This window comes from Thalassophryne amazonica, chromosome 23, assembly GCF_902500255.1.
Source record: "Thalassophryne amazonica chromosome 23, fThaAma1.1, whole genome shotgun sequence".
NCBI lineage: Eukaryota > Metazoa > Chordata > Actinopteri > Batrachoidiformes > Batrachoididae > Thalassophryne > Thalassophryne amazonica.
This window is the reverse complement of record NC_047125.1, coordinates 26,423,388-26,448,345: the sequence shown is the minus strand read 5'-3', so window position 1 is coordinate 26,448,345 and position 24,958 is coordinate 26,423,388. Positions and strand designations below refer to the sequence as shown.

General features: G+C 39.8%; 1 protein-coding gene across 1 annotated transcript in view; it reads left to right on the top strand.

Annotated features, from left to right (window-relative positions):
- Positions 1-23,791, top strand: part of LOC117505126 (equilibrative nucleoside transporter 2-like) — a 33,209-nt gene extending 9,418 nt beyond the window's left edge. The window contains 13 exon segments of the mRNA XM_034164665.1: positions 14,893-14,951; positions 18,056-18,114; positions 18,117-18,136; positions 19,736-19,881; positions 19,960-20,099; positions 20,285-20,419; positions 20,529-20,626; positions 21,153-21,225; positions 21,603-21,781; positions 21,857-21,959; positions 22,083-22,168; positions 22,766-22,965; positions 23,592-23,791. Of these exon segments, the coding sequence (XP_034020556.1) occupies positions 14,893-14,951; positions 18,056-18,114; positions 18,117-18,136; positions 19,736-19,881; positions 19,960-20,099; positions 20,285-20,419; positions 20,529-20,626; positions 21,153-21,225; positions 21,603-21,781; positions 21,857-21,959; positions 22,083-22,168; positions 22,766-22,965; positions 23,592-23,703 (1,410 nt within the window). The 3' untranslated portion in view covers positions 23,704-23,791.
- The last annotated feature ends 1,167 nt before the right edge of the window (positions 23,792-24,958 follow it).

Here is a 24,958-nt window from a genome sequence, read left to right as displayed (position 1 = left end):
AGATGGAGAACAGCGTCCTGCTTTTCCTGGGTCGGGCTCAAAACTTCTCAATCGCCCCTTGTAGCATCATCTACTAGTGGCTGGACTGGGCGCATGAGGTGTCACTGAACATGACAACACTCCTGATTATTCATAACATTTATCTTAAACTAGCTTAAAGTGATGAGTTATTTATGTGTAAGTTAAGGAGGAGCGAAGGCATTAGCCCTCTTGCACTCCGGACTCCAAGATGGAGTTCCCAGGCCAGTGTGGAAATATAATCTCTCCACCTAGTCCTGGGTCTTCCCTGGGGTCTCCTCCCAGATGGATGTGCCTGGAACACCTCCGTAGGGAGGCGCCCAGGAGACATCCTTAAAAGATGCCCGAACCACCTCAGCTGGCTCCTTTCAACGCGAAGGAGCAGCGGCTGTACTCTGAGCTCCCCTTGGATGACCAAGCTTCTCACCCTTTCTCTAAGGGAGACACCAGCCACCCTCCTACAGAAGCCCATTTTGGCCACTTGTACCCGCGATCTAGTTCTTTCAGTCATGACCCAACCCTCATGACCATAGGTGAGAGCAGGAACGAAGACTGACCAGTAACTCGAGAGCTTCGCCTTTTGGCTCAGCAACCTTTACATCACAACAGTACGGTAGAGCGAATGCAACATCACCCTTGTTGCACCGATTCTCCAGCCAATCTCATGCTCCATTGTCCCCTCACTCGTGAACAAGACCCCAAGGTACTTGAACTTCTTCACTTAGGGCAAGACTGCATTCCCTACACGCAGTAGGTGATTGATCGGTTTCCTGTTGAGAACCATGGCCTCAGATTTAGAGGTGCTGATCCTCATCCCAGCCGCTTCACACTCAGCTGTGAACTGATCCAGTGAGTGTTGGAGGCTGATGAAGCCAACAGGACAACATCATCTGCAAAAAGCAGTGATGAGACCCTGAGCCCAGTTATGGTGGCCAATTTGGTGGTTGTTTTGGGAACATCCTGATTGTGTTTTGGGGTCATGCAAGAACCTAAAAAAACTTGGTTTCGTTTAGTTCTGTAGGGGTGCAGAGAGTGCAGTTCTATCTCCTGTACTAAACTCATATTTTTCCACAAGATGACCTTCTTGTAACTTGGAATACTTCACACCTATGTGTGTGTGTTGGTCAGTATACTGAGGTGGACAATGAAGGTGGTCCAGGATTTTTTTTTTTTTTTTTTCATTTTGCTGAATATTGCTGGATTGAGTGTATCAGCATCATCAATTTATCAAAAAACCTCAAACCCAATTTTCAGGAAACATTAGTGAATGAGTGGATTATGGGCCAAAGTGGATCCAGACAAAGGTTTTGAACAAAAACATAACCAGAAACTCTGTATTTTTATAATGTACCATGAAAAAATGTTGATTTTATTAAACCTGATGGTGGCATTAGAAAAAAAAAAAAATTATTGAGAGATATTTTTCATTCCACCACATTTTATGGAGATCAGCCATTAAAATCTTTGGTCAACTTTCAAACAACCAACAAACACAACTTCCTCGTTCAAGTAAATACATTTTAAGCATATTACTGTCCTTTATTATTCACATTAGCTTAGCAATACTGCAGATAAATACAACAATTATGGATTTTTTTGCTCATTTTTTCAACATTTGGTTGATTTTGAGCACATTCAATGTAGCATTTGCCTTAAATAATACACACATTGAAAGTCAACAACTGAGACAAGATGTATTGTTACTTACACCATGATGGGAGAATGACGAGAAGACTAGTCGCGAGAAAATTCATTTTTCAATTTTGTAATTGCAATTCTTACATCATGCTCTTAGTAAAGCAGAAGCCATTAGCTTTAATGCAGTACAAGTGTTGAGAAATGCGGAAAACCACATATGCTGCTCCTCCTGTTTGAAGTGAGCTTCAAAGCCCCAAATAGCTACGCTAACGTGCCCCTCGTACAACCTGGCAGTTTGGCAAACTTAAATCAACAGTTTGGACTCAAACACAATGATTAGCGCACTAGCTTAGTGGGTGCCCCACGTTCAGAGAAGCTGAGGAGAAAAGTAGTCCAAAATTTTGACTTTTAACTCCAATGACCTTGACCTTTGTCAACCAAAGTACATTTTAATAGCCAACACCCAACCACTGCCCAGTCCACAAATTATTATTATTATATATTATATTATATATTCTAATATTATATATTATATATTATATTATTATAATATAATATATTATATTATTATAATATAATATATTATATATATTATATATATTATTATTATTATTATATATTATATATTATATATATATATATATATATATATAATATAATATAATTATATTATTATATATTATGGTTACATACACTTCATAATGCAAAATCTTGGACACATCATCAGTGATAGTACCTGGGGTCATGGGGGGTTTCGGGTCTTTCAACTTCAGACCCCCTCGCCCAGGCGACCCGACCGGGAGTGATCAAATCCCGGCCTGTGTCCAAGAAGCCGTCGCCCACTGCTTGTCCCTCCTGATCCACAACCACCGTGAAGCTCTCTCTGCAGCCTCGAATGCTGCAGTGATGGCCTTTCTCTTGCGTGCTCCGGTGATACCCAAGAGGTTATAGGCCTTGCAGAGTGACTTTCCTGCAAAGCCCCTTACTCCAACTTCGACGGGAAGGCACCTCGCATGCCACCCCCGTCTGCGACACTCCTCCACCAGCTCAGCATACTTCTCCCTCTTCCTCTCACTGGCTTCCTCCATTCTCTCCTCCCAGGGCACTGTAAGCTCCAGCATAATAACCTGCTTAGATGACTCTGAAAACAGAACGATGTCTGGTCTAAGACTGGTTTCCAAGATGTTTTCAGGAAAGTGAAGCAGTTTCCCCAGGTCCACCCTTAACTGCCAGTCCTTCCCTGCACCAAGGAGACCTGTCTGGGCCTTCGGTCGGGCGGGTGGTTGTTCTCCAGCTCGCACAAATGAGATTTCCCGCCTTAATGGTTTCAATCTCTCGCAGTGGACTATGGCAGTATTGATGGACTCAGCAACTACTTTCAGCACCTGGATATGGTGCCAACGATAGCGACCATCCCCCAGCGCTCTGGGGCAGCTGCTGAGGATGTGCTCCAGAGCTCCTCTCCCCTGGCACATGGGGCATGCTGAGGTATCAGCCTTGCCCCAAGTGAAAAGGTTCGACGGGCTGGGTAGGACATCATAAACTGACTGGATTAAGAATTTAATGCGGTAGGGTTCTGCCTTCCACAACCCCGGCCATGAGATCTTCCTCTCTATGGCTCCCTCCCATCTGGTCCATGCGCCCTGTTGTCTCAATCCCACCATCTGGCTTGCACGCTGCTCCTCAACCCCAGCTCTCACTTCGCGTTGAACCAGGTCCTGCCTTACCTTGCCCTCAGTTTTGTTATAGTGGATTGTTGGGATAGTACCCAGGCCCGCCCGGCCGATTGCCACAGAACCCACAAGCTCCTTGTGACGCAGGGAGCTTGTGGGTTCTGATCAAATTATATTATATTATATTATATTATATTATATTATATTATATTATATTATATATTAGCACTATTCAAACAACCGAACAAAAGTTAGCCTGTTAGCTTTAATTTAGCCTCACTTTTTTGCTAACTGCGTTATAGGATCAATTCAATTCAATTCAATTTCAATTTAATCATCTTATAATGCTCCAAATCACAACAAAAGCTGTCTCAAGGGACCTCACACAGAACAATTCAAAAAATTAAATAAATAATTTAAAATGAATAAAAAATTCAAATACATAATTAAAAACAGAAGTAAAAGAATAAAACAGATAAAAAATAAAAACTATTCACAAGAAAGAGAATAAAAATGGGTTTTAAGTCTTGACTTGAAAATGTCCACGGACTCCGACTGCCTCACGGTTGCAGGAAGACCGTTCCACAGAGCGGGTGCACGACAAGAAAAAGCTCTTTGACACGCTGACTTCTTCTTCACCCTGGGAACACAGAGAAGTCCCACATCCTGCAACTGCAAAGCCCGGGCCGGCACGTAAGGTTCCACCAGATCAGCCAGATAAGTCGTATCATGTTCCACTCCAACTGGTGGGTTGACTGGTAATTAGACAGGCTTGAGTATTGCCAAGAGAACATACAGGGGACTTCATTTGCTACTTTCCCGTAATCCCCCTGTTCTGCCGTCTCACAGCGCATGGCGTTGATTTAGCTAGTTCACGGGCGATTATGGTGATTTTATATTCTCCCATGTTGAGAGGTTTATCTCGAGGAGGTGTAGCAGGTGTGATGGACTTCTGCTGTGTCACGATGTTGTCTTATTGTCCATACTTCACGAGGTGTGTTTACACTGTGAGTGCTGAGCTCCCGACACCGGAACTCTGCTGAAACCTACCTCTCGCGTGAGTTACGGACTGCGAGACAGTGCGAGATTCACAACTGCGAAACACCGAATACAGATTTTCATCTTGTTATAAGGCAGACAGTTAAGATAAACTGAATTTGGATCAAATTTTAGTACGACATTATAGTTTTATGTTGTCGTGTTTGCAGAGTGTGTTTCTATAAGGCTCCTTGTTTGCAGAGTGACAGCTGACAAATGAATGCCCTTCTAGGCCCCTGTAGACAGTGCATATTACTGTGAGTATGACTGTTTGTTTTGATGTTTGGGGTTTAAAAAAGGGTCACTTATCACTCTTGTCTGTGTCTGAAGTGCCAATGCTTAGTGGTTCTGCTGACGGTCTTCCTGTTATTCTCCAGCAGGCCATCGCAAAGCACCAAGGCCACATCCGTTCCATAGATACAAAGACATGACAGGAAAAAGGCCATGTAATAGACCTTTGTAAATTCAGGGGGGGACAATACCCTGAGAATACATGATTTTGTAAGTACTGTACACATAAAAATAGACCAAACTCCAATCTGCCAGCAAAGCACTTTTTTGTCTACAGATTCGGTCTTCATTGCACTGCAAATTGTAATTTAGCCTCCATAGACCACTGCAATGCAGCTATGAAATAAACAAAGGGCCTGATTACCAGTGTTGCCACAGTTACTTTGAAAATTTACTTTATTATTTACTTTTTTAGTTACTTCATTAGCAGCTTTATGCAGTTACTTTATTAGGAACTGCCGACAACTTGTAACTAATACATAATGTAAATAATAAGGTAACTAGTAATCTAACTTGGTTGCTCTTAAGACTGAGTAATCAGCAGTGTTGCCACAGTTACTTTGAAAAGTTACTTTATTAGTTACGTTTTACAGTTGCATTTTACAGTTACTTTATACGGTTACTTTATTAGCAACTTTATGCAGTTACTTTATTAGGAGATGCTGACAACTTGTAACTGATAAGTAATGTAACTAATAAGGTAACTAGTAATCTAACTTGGTTCCTCTTAAGACTGCGTAATCAGCAGTGTTGCCACAGTTTAAGAGTTACTTTTTACAGTTGCATTTTACAGTTACTTTACACAGTTACTTCATTAGCAACTGTGGACAACTTGTCAGCAGCTGCTGAATGTAACTAATAAAGTAATTAGTGATCTAACATGACTATTTTAAAGATTGAGTACTCAGAAAAGTAACTATTAGTTACATTGCTGGTTAGTTACTTTGCTGATTACTCAGTTTTAAGAGTAACCAAGTTAGATTACAAGTTACCTTATTAGTTACTTTACTTATTAGTTACGAGTTGTCGCAGCTGCTAATAAAGTAATTGCATAAAGCTGCTAATGAAGTAACTGTATAAAGTAACTCAAAAGTAATTAATAAATTAACTTTTGAAAGTAACTGTGGCAACACTGATAATCAGCAAAGTAACTAATCAGCAAAGTAACTAACAGTTACTTCTACAAGTACTCAATCTTAAAAACAACCAAGTTAGCTTACGAGTTACTTAGTTACATTACTTATTAGTTACAAGTTGTCGGCAGCTCCTAATAAAGTAACTGCATAAAGCTTCTAATGATGTAATTGTATAAAGTCATTAAAAAGTAATTAATAAAGCAATTTTGCAAAGTAACTGTGGCAACACTGGTAATCAGCAAAGTAACTAATAGTTACTTTTATGAGTACTCTATCTTAAGAGTAACCAAGTTAGATTACTTGTTACCTTATTAGTTACATTACTTTATCACTCGAGGTTTTTAGGTCTCACTTAAAAACACATCTTTTCTCTAAGGCATTTCAAAATTGTTCATGTTCAGGTCAGTGTTAGTCATGATGGTCACTTTTTTTTTTTTTTAGTTTTTTTTTGTTTGTTTTATCTGTGTTGTATTTATTAATGTCTTATTTGGAAAGCACTTTGTCAACTTTGTTGTTCTTTTAAAGTGCTCTATAAATAAAGTTGGATTGGATTGGATTACTTACTACTTACAAGTTGTCGGCACCTGATAATAAAGTAATTGCATAAACCTGCTAATGAAGTAACTACATAAAGTAACTAAAAAAGTAACTTTTCAAAGTAACTGTGGCAACACTGGTAATCAGCAAAGTAACAGTTACTTTTCTGAGTACTCAGTCTTAAAAATAGCCAAGTTAGATTACTAGTTAGTTTATTAGTTGCATTCAGCAGCTGCTAACAAGTTGAAAATGAAATAACTGTATAAAGTAATTGTAAAATATAACTGTATAAAGTAACTTTTCAAAGTTACTGTGACAACACTGCTGATTACACCATGCAGTAATGACTGTGACACGATGTGGTTAGTGGGCATTCAAAACTTCTGCGTGTTGGGTTGGTGAACTTTTTGATTTACTAAGAATAATTATGTGCAAGATGTGATGTAGACAGCAGTATGTAAATGAGGATTTAACATGTGTTAATGACTGAAACTGCAAAAAAATATTCAATCAGTCACTTGCAGGTATGTCCCCAATAAGACAAAAACACCCATTTTAATCGAAAAGCTCAATGTATTTCATATAAAATTGGTTATTTACTTTTTTCTGAACATATTTTAAATTTTATCCTCAAAATTGAAGTGTGCCAATAATTCTGACCGGAACGCTACTATTTTGTCAATTTACTTTTTAACAAAACCTTATCTGTTACTTTATGTTGCTGTTTTAAGGCCTCTTATGAACAGGTGTTTTTATTTTTGTTCTTGGAAACAACATTTTTTTTTTTTAATTAAAAAATATATACCACTAACCTTCTTTCTGTCCATAGATGATCGCTGATCATGGCAGTGAGTTACAGAGAAATGGTCCTTGTGTCAGGAAAAAGCTGAATACTTTTTTTTTTTTTGCATTTTTCTTCAAATTTGTTTATTTGCCTTTGCTTTAATTTTCTTTGTTTGTAAAAACGGGCATTTTAAAATGATAAAAGTTCCCATTCTGCAACTCTCCCAAGTTCTATGCCTTTGAGCGGAAGTACGCGCTGTCTGAATACCCATCTAGTTCTTAATATTGACATTTAAAAATTTAGAATGACAAGAAATTCTCTTGAAGTAAAACACGTTGTCATCTGTGAACAAAAATTGTGGTGCAGCCGTGTTTGTTCACAATTAACTGAATAATTTGACAATTTTGTCATGTCCACATTTTAAGGTCAAGATCAGGCATTAGAAAGAAACACTAATGTTAGAATTTTAAGTGCTGGTCCTTCTCAACACTGTAAACTTTATTCAATTACAATTTTTGTTTTCGGTGATTATGAAATGAACATAGATGAGATAAAAATGGTTGTCTTGCAGAATTCTGTTTTGCGATAATACTATCCTTTCGCAGTGTGTGAAAATCCAAGCAACAACCTATGACGAGTGTGTGTGTGTGCCGGGTGCACATGGCCACAGTTAGTGGTGACATCCTGTTAGGCCAGCATTTTATTTCAAATATCTGAGATAATATAAGTCAGTGATTAAATATGACTGCAATGTTTGCCAAAGTAATCGTAAATCTGATTTTTGCCACAATCAAGCAGCCCCATTAAAAACTTCAGCCAATACCATTTACACACGGTAGGTTAATTTAGCTTTATTGTAGGTAAGGGTACAACACCTTATCACAGTTACGATTCCACTGTTGTACACCTCTTCTAAAAACTACATAAACCTGTTGGCTCAATTTACTACTCCATGTTACCAAACATGGTGTAGTAACAAAAGACAATTCAGAAACTTGGCTTTTGCTTCCACCTATTGACCAGAACTCTCCACGGCGGCAGGCCTCAGCAAGCGATGCACCCTGGAACAACAATTAGATTTGGAAATGAGTGTAACTGAAGGGCAAATTATTTGACATTTGACTTTCAAGTATTTACATTTCATATTGCTTTAAAATCTATATTATAATAGCCAATTACTGATTACTCAATCTTAGGTGTAACCAAGTTCGCTTAGTAGTTACTTTATGAGTTACATTTGGCAGCTGTTGACAAGATGTCAGCAGCTGCTAATAAAGTAACTGTATAAAGTAACTGTAAAATGTAACTGTAAAAAGTAACTAATAAAGTAACTTTTCAAAGTAACTGTGGCAACACTGCTGATTACTCAATCTTAAGAGTTCTAAAAACTGTTGAGATCTAAGGTTCTAAAACATTCTGGAATCACACCATTCCAACTCATTACAGAAACTTTGCACAATTTATTACTAATCTTGAAAAAAGTCAGCTACCTATTTTATAAACACTACCCAATCTGGAGCCCGTGGATCCCCATGAGCGATGCTCTAGTATAATGTAATGTTTGAAGCTGCAACATCTATCTGATTTTGTCTCAGTGTGTTTGTCTGTATGTGTCCTCTCTGGGACAGACTGGCGGCCCTTAACGGGGATAAGAGGGTTTAGAAAATGAATGGATGGATAGAAAATGAATCAATGTATACGACCTATAAGATCAGTTCCACTATTTTACCAGCAGAGGGCGCAAAACACCAATATTTCAACCGCCATGTCACAAACACAAGTTGCATTTCATGACCAATCTGGCCTTTCATTAAAAAAAAGTCATGCTTATTTCCTGATGAATTTTCCTCTTTTAATAAATATACTCGAAATACAGATTACAAAAAAGTACAAATCTAAAAAAAACTAAATAAATGAAATACAAAATTGATGGTGAAGTGAGAAACAAAAACATCAATAAACACATAAATAAACAAGACAGAGAACACAGAGACTGCCTTCAGTGTTTGACACTGAACCATACAAATTAATTCTTTGTGATTTAGTTATAATTTATGGTTTTGTGCAGTCCACTGTTGAATCCATATTGCATCCAAACATTTTGAGCTAAACTGTTTTTGAGTTTGAATTTGACCTTACGAGGTCACCCAAGATCAAAGATCATGTGACTAATAAAAAAGGACAAATCGCTTCATGGTGTTTAGTAACCACAGGTTTATCTGTAATAAATCTGAATTGCCATTGTAATTATCGTCATATATAAGAAATGGACACATATTTTGACCTTGGCCTGTGACACTGAGTTTTCACTGATTTTTCTTAAAATTAAGACATTTTATTGCTGACCTACCCTCAATCATTCCACCAAGTTTGGTTCAAATTGTATCAAAACTCTTTGAGATATTTTGTTCACAAATGACCAATAACAATATACCAGCATTAATAATAACAATAATAATATGAAGAAGAAGAAGATTTATATCATGTTTTCAAGCAAAAGATAAAGTGCGTCTCTATAAACGTCAAACCACAGTGATAAAATTGCTAAATTAATCAAAATATGCTAGGGTTGCTAATAATGCAGTGTCTTGTGACAGAAGTATATATACTGTATTACTGGATTATCATTATTGATTTAATTTAATTCATATATATATATATATATATATATATATATATATATATATATATATATATATATATATATATATATATATATATATATATATATATAACTTTGCATACTGTTGGTGGGTATCTTGTAAATATGACAGTATGGAACAGTAAAGCCATGTTAATTTAATAATATGATTTACTTATAGGTTATGTTTTGTATTGTTAATCTGAATCTACTTTGAAACTAGCAACTAAAGTTGTCAAATGAATATAGTGGAGTGAAAAGTACAATGCGCCTCTGACATGTAGTGGGGAAGTGGAAGTACTCAAACTAGAAGTATTCAAGTAAGGTTCAACAAGGCCAAATGTGGACAACACGAGTAAAAATACATTGTTAATTTCCATCAAAGAAAATCGTGAATTTGCCCAGTTGATGCCTTGACAATTGATAAACAGAATCTCATGGTTGCTATGGAAACTGGAAGCACTATAGGACAACGGAAATGCTAACACTCTGCTATAATTTATAATTATTATAATTTATGATCATAATTATAATTATAATTTATTTACATCATGCCAAATCACAGCATGCTAGCCAAAGGCACGTCACAAGTGCTTTTTTTTATTTGTTTGTACAAAAAATAAAATACATAGATTAATTTGTGTGTGTGTGTGTGTGTGTGTGTGTGTGTGTGTGTGTGTGTGTGTGTGTGTGTGTGTGTGTGTGTGTGTGTGTGTTGTAAAGCCAGTTGAAATTTCTCATGTGAATGTGTTTTATAATTAAAGTTATTGGTGAAGTATATGTTCATAAACGTACATCAAATGGATTTTTTTTTTAATACAGCAAAAACGCGCAAAAGCTGCTCTCATCATCCAAATAGAAAAAAAAATCCCCAGCAGCATCAGAAACAAAGAGAAAAAAAATATTTATTAATTATATTCTGATATTTGCATTTTTGGCCATATTTGTCTGCCCGCCTTTTGTCGAGTCCCCATGGGGACACCAAATTCATCACTACACCGGAAGCACTTTTCGTCGGTGTTTTTGCAGTGACGCCCGTCTGTGCGCTAGTAGATAAAAACGCGCCTCCGCTCCATCTTCTTAGATATTCCCGCCTCGACGGCGGGTCTTTTGCCGGTAATTTGTTCATTACTTGTTCAAACTGGGAGCATTATGGCAAAATACTCCAATAATTGACTTTTTTTTTTTAACCCAAGGTGAGTTCTCTTGTAAGTCTGTGGTGTTCGTTAATCGGGTAATGACGAAGCTGACTTGTGTTTCCTGCTAGCTTCTCCCACCTGCTTTCAGCATTTAAATACACTGGTTGAATTCGTTCAACAAAATAAACTTCAAAATACGTTTAATGCGCCGCGGTATAGCGCGTTTGCTAACTAGCTAATAGGAAGTGCGTGTTCGTTGAGTGAGATGATGAAGATAATGATATGAAATAGGACGTGATGAGTTGAACGTCGATAATCCAACAAAGATTGGCAACTTGATGGAGGCATATAGTAGTAACTATAAAGATCACAGTAACAGAGTGTTAAAATACGTCACAGAAGCGGACGCATGGAAATTTACTAGCCTAAGCCAGGTCATTTTTTTTTTTCGATTTGGTTTTACGTCATCCCCTGACGTCATTGACTTTAGGTCTTTTACGTTTGGTTGCTGAGATACTGTCAGTGACGTATTTTCGGTAAAGCAGTGGTTATCCGTACCTCCCTGTATTACTATAGTGAAATTGTGTTCGTACCTAGAATAGAGGTGGGTGGATCGATCCTAAAATCGATACCAACACTGGTATTGATATTGAATGATCCTCATGTAAAAAGATCGATACTCAAGCTTTTTTTCTTTCCCACACGCAGATTCACCAAAGTCTACTCTGTAAGAACAGCGCTGTGCTGTGTCACACAACACGGAGCAGTGCACCCTTGTATTGTGATTTGTCAGCCCTCTACCTCAGGAGATTTTAAGTTGTGTTGAGTGATATTTTTTTTTAAACAAAATGTTGATTGTGATAATAAAGTATTTTGTTGTCATGTACAATGTTTGGCAAAATTCTATCCTAGGTCTTTTGGATTCTTTGGCTCTATGAAACTTAAATATGAAAAAGTATCGATCGGCGATAATGGGCCTGTATTTACTTGGTATCGGATCAATACCAAAATTGCCGGTATTTCCCACCTGTAACATAGAGTCTCAATCATAAGTCAGTACAGGCTACATGATTTTGAGGCAACGTACTTGTATATGATGCATAATTGCCATACTAACATTAATTACAAACCCTAACCATAAGGCTCTACCATGTACAAATAGAATTAGAAATTATTAATATGGCTATGTACAAATATCCACTTCCTTTTGATGATTGCCCTCAAAGTTTGACTGAAATTGCTGTTTATGTTTCGTAGGGTATATTTTGCTGGATACGATACGGCAAACACCCACCTAGCGATATTTGACCAGATCTCCTTGCTGATTGGCTAGTTCAGATGACATCATTGTAGAGGGTATTTCAACATGGCAGCGGTGCACACTGTGGATTGTTACTAGCGACATTCATTTCCTCGTGGGAGTCCACAGGTGAATGCTGGGTTGGAGGCGGGGCTGTTGATGCAACAATGGTGGCAGAAGGAAGAGTTGTGAAATTGAGTCTCAGTTGCCCTCCCAATTTGCAGGATTTGTTTGGGTAGACAAGATACTGTAGAGCAAGGCAGCTTGAATTTTCTGCTAGAAATTAGTTCATGGGTTCACTTCATTCACTCACTCAGCTTGATCCAAAGAATCAAAATGTACATGCTTTTTGAAACTGTGCCAGAGTTCAAAAGTTACATACACAAACATCAGCAAATTTAACCCGTTTGTTGTGCGAGAGCACTGTAGGTTTGATGTAAAACAAAGGTGCCCGTGCCGACGCTGAAGGAATTCTAAGCTTCTGTCGCTGTGATTGGAGAAACTGGTCTTTTTTTTTTTTAAAGCGGCAATTCATTTTGAAGTTAATTCCGACTGGACTCTGTCTCAGCAGAGAGCCGCGTAGCGTTTGGAGCTGTGCCAACAGAATGGAGGATGATTCTCGTTTCTTGACTGCAACAAGACAAGAGTCCCAGTTAGTGACTTTAATCCACACAAAAGTGACTCACGGTATTTAAATGGCTTTGAGAGGGGTTAAGAAGCGGACTTGCCATTTCTGAAGAGCAGCGACTCAAAGAACCAACGAGCTAGTGGATCGAAGCATTCAAAGTGGAGTCGCTCTGCAGAAACGGTTGATTACAGAGCCGCTGCAGGGTCTGCAATCAATGTAGAGGAATGATCACTTTCCCGACAACCTCAAAAACAACAGCTGTTCTGAAGGACCGATAAGGGAATTGTTAAGCAAAAAGACTATTGATATCGGTGGATCGAATCATTTCTTAACAATACTCGAGAAGAACCGGTTCTCGATACCCAACCCTATATGGGTGTGTCTTTCTAAAAGAGTCACTTGTTTGTTCACAAGAGGAAATGCCAGTTGTCAACTTGGACCTAATGAATTTGATCTTTCTATGAGACTGCATGAGGCACTTCTGTTGTGTACTGTGTTTTGTAGTATTGAAGTTTAACTGTGCATTGTAGTATGTGCGCAGTCCATCAGCAGGCTGCACGATGAAACACCTCATGGAGTCATGACTGTGTTTGACTTCTCTGGATGACCGTAAACACTGACTGTAATTAAATATTTACTCACTTATGAAATCCATACAGTCCATTGCCTTATTTCCAGTAATAATGCATTGTTTCCTGTTATTTATTTTATTTTTTTTTAGACTTAATTGTGCTTGTGTCATCTTAAAATATCCACAGTTCTGTGATCTGCATGCAGATACTCTCCAGTTAAAGACAGAATTTTCTTCAGCCTATTACTTGAAGGTCAGCTGAGATGAGATAAAACACAGACGGGACTGCTTTGTTTTTGTTTTGTACTTTTATTGTAGTTTTTCTTTTCTTTTTCCCAGCTTGGACCAGAGGTGTAGTGCCGCAGCTCCACACTTTACTGCTGGTTGCTGTTTTCTTTTTATATAGACTAGAAAAACATTGTAATATGATAATGGTGGTAAATGATTACGGAATCAACGCGGCAGGCTGCTGTAAAAAGTTGACTGTGTCCTGGGCGCACAGGGGGTGTGTGTTTGGATTCTTTTATTTTTTGTTGTTAAATTGTTAGTCCCCTAGTGCACAGGAATAACCCTTTCCATGAGTTTCGGAAGCACAGCTCCTCCTAATATGGTTGGAGATCGACATGAAGCTTCACCGAGTGGTTGCACATCATAGGTGAAAATAAATCTGGTCCAACATTTTTTGGGGAAGATGCAATTGGACTTCTGTTTTTAACACATTTTCTTAATTACATTTGCAGAAGTTGAATTAATTCATTAAAAAATACTCCCACAGATATATGAAATGCATGTATTCTACGTGTGTTTTGGGTTATTTTGTGACCTTGCTCACAGACTTTTAATTAGTTCTGCTTTGCTGATTCAAACACATCATCTAGTTAAAGTGTGCTGGCGGTTGTTGTTGGAGCTGAAGCTGTGTGCAGGCAGCCATTGTGGCGGGGGGGGGGGGGGATTTTATTCTTGTACCATGATGTTTAGCATTCGTAGAATAACTCTGTTGCCAAAATGTGCCCCATTTTGGTGCAGGATGTGGTTTGTTGAGCTTAGAAGGTGTCACATAACCTTGTGCTGACAAACAAATGGGAACAAAATGGTTTCTGTTAAATTCCTCAGCATTGGTCCACATCATTTTTCACGGCTGTTGACTCATTGATGTTCTACCTCAGAGCTGAGAGAGAAAGAGAGCGAACCAGCACTTTATAGCATGGGAGTGTCCCAGTGAGTCAATATACCTGTTCAGGCCTTTTGAAGGCTGTTTGATTTTCTTCTTGAATGAGCTCATTGATGTTTTGGTGTGTACGTGCACAGCGACTGACCTCTGTTTCTAGGCTAATGTACCAATTAGTAAAGACTGGAAGCTGTTTCCATTCCAGGTGGAAATTCATTGCTTTGTAGCGTATCAAGTTTTTTTGGGAACCGGGGTATTCTCGGCAGATGGGTGTGTACGGAAATAAACTGCAGGTTCAGTAATCCTTTTCTCTCCTTTTTGGCCATGTAGATTTGCAGCAGGACCTCTGAAATCATCATGAAGGCACCGAGCGATGCCCCTCGGGACCGGTGAGTTGACAACAGACAGAAACCAGAGATGACTACTTACTTACATTTCCTGTTTTCAGCTGCACAGTTATCAGTATTTTTTTTTACTATTATAACAAATGATAGGCATGTGTTTAAATTGAGATGGTTCTCAATATTGTTGCTAGTTTCACAAGTCTTCTTTTAAAAACAGTTCAAGAATGTAGAAGGTCAGGTCTTAGTACCTAAGGACTCGCCAAAGAGATCTAGTACCAAAAACGTCCAGATAGCACCTTCTCCAGAGCTTGCTGGTTAGTATAAAAGTCTCCCAGCAATACAGGATGCTGAAGACATGAACCTTCGTTCTCCTATAAAGGCATCAGTATCACCAAACACTTCTGTCAAGCAACCTCGTTAGGAATTGTTGAAAGTCTAAATCTTATTCTTGAGCCAGGGCAATCGGAAATGCAGACTCTGATTCCTCACTCAGCTACACAAATACTAAAATTAGTGTTTGTGTTGATGCTGAAAATATCACAGCATTGTTTCCAAAGTTGAGGTTGGTCAACCTCGTCAACAAAGGCACCTAAGCTGCTGGTTTCCACAGTGTTACCAAACACCTAGAACATGCAAACATTGACCAGTATAGGAGCCAGAAGACATCCTTGATGAATCAGGAATGTCCCCGTCTCCCGATCACTGTGGTCTCACTGCATCGCCATGGTAATAGCACAATGGCTTTTTTTTTGTGTGTGTCTGTGTGCATCATAACACAATTGCAGTGTGGTAATGTATTAAAAAAGCAAAAGTTTAGTTTATTGGATAATTAACTTTACAAAGCTGTAATCCATATGTACAACATTTCCCCAAGTGACCACAAGTGTTAATCTGGACCCTCGTAGTTCACTTTTAATTTTCAAGGATAATTACTGAATGGAGGAGGACAAAATATCTGAGGATGTAATTGGTTAGACTCAACTAATCAAATCAAGGAAATGTGAAGGAAACTGAGTGATCCAAGGCACAAATCTGGGGAAGGGTACAGAAACATTTCTGCTGCTTTGAAGAGCACAGTGGCCTCCATCATCTGTAAATGGCAGAAGTTCCGATCCACCAGGACGCTTCCTAGAGCTGGCCGCCTATCTAAACTGAGTGATCGGGTGAGAAGGGCCTTAGTCAGAGAGGTGACCAAGAACCCGATGGTCACTCTGTCAGAACTCCAGCATTCTTCTGTGGAGAGAGGAAAACCTTCCAGAAGGACAACCATCTCTGCAGCAATTCACCAATCAGGCCTGTAAGGAACTGGGAGACTAGTCAGGATTAAGGGAAAGATGAATGCAGCAATGTACAGAGACATCCTGGATGAAAGCCTGCTCCAGAGCGCTCTTGACCTCAGACTGGGGCGACGGTTCATGTTTCAGCAGGACAGTGACCCTAAACACACAGCCAAGTGCACTTTAATTACAATCCGAATGGGCTGCAGCGTGCGATTTTTCAATTAAAATGTACCTGCTGTGTACAGTATCCCAGAGTAATGCAAGGATATGACATGCTGTCACCTTTTTGTCACCATTCACTTGAGTCTCATGACTCACAAATCGCTCTGTGAAAATTAATGACAACATACACACAATGCAACTTGCTACACGTTAACTAAAGCGACATGAAATATACAGCGACATAGCTAAACTCTTTATTACCTGTGCGTAGAACAGATAACTCGGCTAGTGTGTGTGTGTTTTGGTTTTGCTCCCATTTTGTATGCGATGAACTCAAAGATCTAAAACTTTTTCCACATACACAATATCACCATTTCCCTCAAATATTGTTCACAAACCAGTCGAAATCTGTGATAGTGAGCACTTTTCCTTTGCTGAGATAATCCATCCCACCTCACAGGTGTGCCATACCAAGATCCTGATTAGACACCATGATTAGTGCACAGGTGTGCCTTAGACTGCCCACAATAAAAGGCCACTCTGAAAGGTGCAGTTTTGTTTTATTGGGGGGGATACCAGTCAGTATCTGGTGTGACCACCATTTGCCTCATGCAGTGCTACACATCTCCTTCGCATCATCCGTGAAGAGAACACCTCTCCAACGTGCCAAACGGCAGCGAATGTGAGCATTTGCCCACTCAAATCGGTTACGACGACGAACTGGAGTCAGGTCGAGACCCCGATGAGGACGGCGAGCATGCAGATGAGCTTTCCTGAGACGGTTTCTGACAGTTTGTGCAGAAATTCTTTGGTTATGCAAACCGATTGTTCCAGCAGCTGTCCGAGTGGCTGGTCTCAGACGATCTTGGAGGTGAACATGCTGGATGTGGAGGTCCTGGGCTGGTGTGGTTACACGTGGTCTGCGGTTGTGAGGCTGGTTGGATGTAGTGCCAAATTCTCTGAAACGCCTTTGGAGATGGCTTATGGTAGAGAAATGAACATTCAATATACGAGCAACAGCTCTGGTTGACATTCCTGCTGTCAGCATGCCAATTGCACGCTCCCTCAAATCTTGCGACATCTGTGGCATTGTGCTGTGTGATAAAACTGCATCTTTCAGAGTGGCCTTTTATTGTGGACAGTCTAAGGCACACCTGTGCACTAATCATGGTGTCTAATCAGGATCTTGGTATGGCACACCTGTGAGGTGGGATGGATTATCTCAGCAAAGAAGTGCTCACTGTCACAGATTTAGACTGGTTTGTGAACAATATTTGAGAGAAATGGTGATATTGTATATGTGGAAAAAGTTTTAGATCTTTGAGTTCATCGCATACAAAATGGGAGCAAAACCAAAAGTGTTGCGTTTATATTTTTGTTGAGTGTATATATATATATATATATATATATATATATATATATATATATATATATATATATATATATATATATATATATATCTATACTGCAAATACATTCATGTGTTGTCATTATGGGGTGTTGTGAGTAGAATTTTTAGGTGAAAAAAAATTAGTTTACAACATTTTGGAATAAGGCTGTAACATGAAATGTGGGAAGTGTGAAGCACTGTGAATACTTTACAGATGCACTGTAACGATGCATATTGGTTATATTTTAACAAAACATTGACAATTGAGTTTGTTCCCTTTTTTTTAATAACTTTTTTTGGTGTACTTTTGTTTGCAGAGGCTGCTTGGTAGGGATAAGCTTCTTCATTCTGGGACTGGGAACGCTGCTTCCCTGGAACTTTTCATGACAGCATCATTAGTAAGGACATGCAAAAATGAGTTACTTTTTTGAGTTTAAAACTTTTTTTTTTGTTTGTTTTTTTTTTGCCTAAGTTATACCTGTACTGATAATAAATTTAAGCTATGCTTGAAGTTTGCTTTGTAGTGGTTGTTTATCTTGTGCAAAACACTGATTTGAGCAAATATTTCCCTTTGTAGCATGTGTCATGTTCTGCCACACAAATAAATAACTAACTAAATAGTGGATTGCATTCATACTCGGTATTTAGTGGCTGTTTTCCAAACAGCCAATCGTTATGAAAGTGAGTCCCCACTCTGCAGAGTGGACTTTCAGCTCTCAATAATGAGGCAAAATAACACTACTTCTCAAATAATCGTGCAGGTTGTTGAGCAACAGCTTGATCCTCATTGTTGACCTTAAGCTGATGCCCTGTAATGTGTTTGTTTTGCCTCAGTGAGCCGCGCTCCAAGGTTGGTTAGATAAACGGCGATCAAAACCTTGTTGCTGCAGGTGTGGGATAGACGGCGGTACAGATGAATTTCCCCGACTACTGGTCTTGGTGGTGCGTTCAGGGGTTTAGGAGACCTGTGTGCTGCGTTATCTGATCACAGTGTTGTTGATGTTAAAGTCGTGACCTTCGTTTATCAACTGTGCCTGTCATGAGTCACAGCACTGTTCTGTCAGTGAACCCGCCAGTGCTTATAGTGCCAAAGCACTTACGTTCCTCCTACAAATAGCGCTGCGTTGTGAGCGTTCCTCAGCCATCAGTCGATTAGAAAAGCATAAATTAAAAGCATTCTAACTGTAAAGCTATGCTAATGATCATGTAGTGACTTTGTTCACATACGCTATGTTACATGGCGTAAATCGATTTCCCTCTGCAAAAGAGGAGTTTTTGACTTTGAAAGAAACTCACCATCTGTCTGTGCTCATTGATCAGCTGGACAGGATTTTCCAGAATAATGTACATTTAATTCATGCTAGTTGGGGAAAAAGACCACGTTCAGAACGTGCAGTATTTCCCTCAGAGTTCATCAGGTTTGGACGTGAAAGTCTCTGGACTTATTTTCCTCCTCCTCATTATTTACTTAGAGCTCCAACACATTTGGGTAGAAGGTTAAACAAATGACCTGTGAATGTCAAAATATCCAAGGTAGGAACTGCACCTTCGCCAAAGTCAAACAATCCTTACGGCGCGCGCGTGTCAGATCCTGTTTCTTAAAATAAACCCTGTCCAAATGTGTGACACTGATCTGTGTCACGATCCAGTTCATCTTGGAATTCTTATTTGATACTTTGTCAGTTGAAGCTGCTTCTGAGAAAACGATCCAACAAAGGCTCATCTTATGACCCAAGATTGTATTTATTTGAAGATCTTGAAGCTACAAGCAGATTCCCATCAAATGCTAACAATGGATTTGGTTATTGCTAACGGCGATTTAACTAACCAGGATTTGTTGAGCTAAGTCTGCATCTTGTCATGCTTAGATTTGTAATATTTACACATCTTTGATTTATGCAACATAAACTCGAGGTAGAATGTCAGGATGTGCAGATTGAACATTTGAACAAGTGCAGCTTTAACAGCGCTTGTACACAATCTGTTTCCTTTTGTAGTATTTCCAGGGGCGCCTGAACACAACAGAATATATCAACGGCACAGTTACTGTCCACAAAGAATATTACTTCAACAACTGGATGACTCTTCTGTCCCAGCTGCCCCTGTTGCTCTTCACCCTGCTCAACTCCTTCCTCTACCACAGGTCAGTTTGTGTTTTCGGAACATAATCAATAAAATACATTGTTAGCACCGTTTAAATCACAGGTGTGATGCGTTTCAGGATATCTGAGGCGATGCGCATCGCCGGCAGCCTGGTTTTCATCCTGCTGCTCTTCATTCTAACAGCCGTGTTGGTCAAAGTGCCCATGGAGGAAGACCGCTTCTTCTCAGTCACCATGGCAACCATCTGGTTCATCAACTGTAAGTTGCTCAGGGCTGCAACAGTTTCCATAGTTGAATCTTGGATAGTAGGGAGAGGACGACTGCAAGTTTAGCATTTGCAGAGGGGAACTTGCTCGACTACACTTTCAGTGGAGTAGAAAAAGTGATACATCTTAAGTATTTGGACAGCAATGTGATATTTCCTGGTGCCTGGGTTTCCTCAGCGTTCGGCGCCGTGCTGCAGGGCAGCCTGTTCGGTCTGGTGGGCCTGCTGCCTCAGAGGTACAGCGCCATTTTCATGAGCGGCCAAGGCCTTGCTGGGACCTTCGCTGCCGTGGCCATGCTGCTCGCCATCGCCAGTAAGAGACACACGCAAACCGATGCCTCTTGTTGCCTAGTCACAGGATGATGCCACACTGCTGCAGTTGAAAGTTTTGTGTTTTATTTTCGTCTGACTGTGTCGCGCAGGTGACACGGACTCTGAAACTGCAGCTTTGGGTTACTTCATCACGCCGTGCGTGGGGACTCTGGTCACGCTGGTCAGCTACCTGTTCCTGCCCCGTCTGGTCAGTCACATTACCTGCACACACCAACCCCCATCTCAAATACACAAATCTCTCATAAGGATTTATTTATTTTGTAGCTCATCAGTTTAAGCCATTTTGAACTATAATGTTATGAATAATTAGGACTGTGCATTAACTGACGACTGAGTCGGTGCCCCGTTAGCAATGGCTGCTAGCTGCTGTGGACTCGGCCTACACAAGTCAACGTTCTGTACTTTCTGAGCATTTTGTTACAAATATCTGAGATAATATGGCTCACTGTGTGGTTAATTGTACTCACAAAGCATCTAAGAAGTCGGTGCTTCAGTATTTCTGTTTGAGAAGTACCGGTGTCAACACTTACTAATGTAGATATCGATGACTAGTCCACCACTAGTTTGTCTTATATTTGAGCTGGTACAATAATGGAAAAGTGTGCGCGCCTGCCATTCCGCGTGTGAAATGATTGACTCATTTAAAGGACACAGCAGGATTGAAATGTGTCACAATGAAGTAAAAATGATATATATTCCTTTTGTCCGTGTAGGAGTTTGCTCAGTATTATCTGGGCAGAAGCAAGAAGTATGACACAAATGCCACGACTGAGCTTCTCAAATGTGGTAAGATGATATTTTATTTCTTATTTTTTTAGTCACATTTTCTCAAATATTGTTCAGTCTTTTTTTTTTTTTCCAGAACCTTGTGTCGATGCTGATACACTTATGGAGTCAAAGACTTGCTGATTGCCTGTTTGCTTTTCCACTGACTGCTTTTTATGTCTGGCTTGATGAAATCACTTAAGTAGAACATTATCTCATTAAACTAGCTGAACTGTTATTGTAGCCAAAGTGAGTGCTTGCTGTGTGCAGATACAAAAGACGCTTCTGTCTGACAAACATGACACTCGCACAAATGCAGATTATGTATTGGAAGCAGCGCTGCAGAAGCCAAAATGTCAGCAGTGGAAGTCATTTTCTGATTTTTGCTTCACCCTTAGAGGACGACAAGCTCAACGGCTGCGCTAACGGCTCCGTGCCCTCCGGCGGGTCAAACTGTGACAATTCGGCCGTGACTCAGGAGGAAACTGCTACCGAAGGGACGAAGCAGGCCTTCTTGGTGCTGCAGGAGGCCGAGTGCGTCCAGACCAAAGCCTCGGTCATGGAGGTCTTCAAAAAAGTAAGACGCCGCTCAGGTTTTAGCAGGCTGCCTGAAGCGGATTAATCTATAAATTAATTTTCTGCCCTCCTGCAGATCTGGCTGATGGCATTCTGCGTAAGCTTTGTGTTCACGGTCACTCTATCCGTTTTCCCTGCCATCACCGCCGACGTCAAAACGTCATTCCCTGGAAAGTGGGGTAAGATCGTCGCACGCGTATTCGGCCTGTGTTAGCAGACGTTTCCGTGTGTAGTTTATTTGCTGGTTTTCTTCTTAGGATTCTTTTGACACCTTGTTGTTGTTGAATCCTTGTTCTCTTCAGAGCGCTTCTTTATCGCCGTGTGCTGCTTCTTGATCTTTAATATCAACGACTGGCTTGGTCGCACCATCACCACCGTGGTGCAGTGGGTGAGTCAGCACCATTACTGCCCCCTTGTGCTGGTCAAACCAACAAATTGTGTCTCAAACTGTAAAAAAAAAATAAAACCTTGTGAACTAAAATACAAATATTAACCCAAATATAAAATGGCCCTGATATTTTTTTTTTTTTTTTTTTTTTTTTTTGGAGGGGGGGTTGTGTTGCCCCCTGCTGTTGTGGATGTATGTGTAGTCTGTAATTATAAGACTTGCTATATTTTTAAAGAATTTCATGTGGTGGAGCCCCCGTCTTATATTCAGGCCAGTGCTGTAACAAGCTAATGATAAATGGTAAACTGAGATTGGCTGCTTTGTTTGTACTTTGTATGTGTATGTATGTATGTATGTGTGTATATATATATATATATATATTGTTTAAGATATATAAAATTTTAAATGTTTGGTTTCAGCGTGTTGTGGGCCTCTTCTCAATCTGTGTATCGCTTCCACACCACGCTTCGGTGTGTTTTTGTCTCCCGAAGCGAGTTGGTATAAAGTTTGTCGTCCCTGATGTTCCTCTGCTTGTCCTTGTGTTTTTTCTTTAAATTAATGACCAGTAATTATTAACGAGTTGTGTTTCTTCCGCAGCCCCGTAAGGAGTCTCTGCTCTTCCCACTGCTGGTCGTCTCGCGCCTCATCTTCATCCCGCTGCTGATGCTCTGCAACGTCCAGAGCCGCTCCTTCCTCCCCGTCTACTTCCCCCAAGACGGCGTGTTTGCTGCCATCATGGTGGTGTTCTCGCTGTCCAGCGGCTACTTCGTGTGCCTGTCCATGTCCTACGCGCCACAGTGAGTACGAACGATGCTGCACCACAAAGCAGTTTAGTTGTTTTGAAGGCGGTGCTTCATAATGACCTCATCTGTCCAGCAGATGGCCCATAAAGTAAACAAACGTCACTCGTCAAACAGCTTTTATCTGCAGGACAGATTCCATTCAGGAGGCGCAGGGAGGTCCATAAATATTTAGCCTCAAAGAGTGTTTACATTCAAATTGGGCAACTCGTGTTGCGTTTCTGACCCTTCTTATGCTGATGTTTTTTTTTTTTTTTGTGGACATGTAACGCAAAGTACCCAAAGAGGAAGTGAGGATGGCTGCAGGGGCGAGTCATCACCAGACAGGAAGTCTGACTACCAAATGAGTCAGCAAATCTTAAAGAAATGAGGATTTCTGATTTGTTGTGTTCAGTTATTTTTGTTGCCTTCAGCTCCTTTTTTAAAAGGGGGGTGTTTTTGTTTGAGCTATTTCAGGGTTTTTTTTTCATTTGAGAATAGTTTTGAGCTCCACGTGCACACGCGTTGACCCCGAGGGCAGCACGAGTTCCAGCAATCATTCTGAAGTTGTGCATGTTGGAAGATAACTGTTCTGCTGGCGAATCCTCGCTGAGTAAACTTTTCCCCGTGATCGTCCTGCTCAGGCTCGTGGAACCCAAAGACGCTGAGAGAGCCGGAGCGCTGATGACCTTCTTCCTGGCTCTGGGTTTGTCTTTGGGAGCAGCCATATCCTTCCTCCTCAGAACTCTGATCTGACCCACTTACATCTATCGCCAGCTGCTGGACATCAGCTGCTGTCACAGCGTGCTGAGGATGTGGCTTTTCAAAATAAGAGCTACATAAATGGGCCTTGTGGAGATGAAGAAGGGAAACCTGTTCTGTTGAATGTTTGCTGCTGCTGACAGAAACGTGCAAACATTTATTCAGTGTGTGTCTGTGCTTTTAAAGCATTAACTACAAATATTTTTGTTACTGGTTAAAGGGGAAACTTTCATTTAATAAGAAAAGTGACATGAACTTTGAAGGCATTTTTTTTTCTAATGTTGTATAAACATTAAGGGACATGTCATGTTTATTTCAACAGAAATCTGGCTGCTCATTCTGTGGTCCTTCTGCAGTAGCGAAACTTTTTTTTTTTTTACCTCCACCAAGGAGGTTATGTTTTCGGTCGCGTTTGTTTGTCAGCAGGATAACTCAAAGTTTTGAACAGATTTTAATGAAATTTTGTGGAGTGGTTGGAAATGACAAGAGGAACAAGTGATTAAATTTTAGTGGTGATCTGGATCCCGATGCTAACGAATTAGCATGTCTATGGCATTTTCAATGTTAAGTTAGCATTAAGCAGTTGCACCTGTCATCACGTTCGGGTGCATTTGTTTTCAAATTGTAATATTTCTTAAATTTATTTGTTTATAAATCTAATGATTATTATATACAATTTTAGAGAGACAAAAGAAGTAGTGACCCCATGGCCTTGGCGGAGGTTTGCATTCTGAGTGCTTCTAGTTTTTATTCTGCACCATCCATAGGTTCAATCGAAAATCCGTTACTCCCCCACCAGTTTGAGTTCCACATCGTAGAAAAAATTAAACATTTATTTAGAAATGGTACTGTTTAACAAATCGACCTTATAAGTTAAACTTTTATTTAAAAATAAAATGCAAGTTCTAAACTTGACACATGGATGTACAGATCCATGTTAAAGCTTGATTATTAAGGTTGCTGTGATGCTTTCTGTTATGTCTGTCGTAAAACTGTTTAGAACGCAGCAGGTGTTTTCTGTCAACTAATCAGACGGCAGTGATGTCATTCTGGAGTCTCTTCAGTGATTTTGGTATCAAAAGACAAAACTAACTGAAAGTAGGAAACCTGGAAATGAAATGTGTATCAGGGGGAATATGGTATTTAAAATGAACAAAAAAAAAATTATACATAAAAATATTGTTACAACCCCTTTTGTTTTAGTTTGGCCAGGTTTCATTGACATGATTACTGACGATACAGTTGCTCG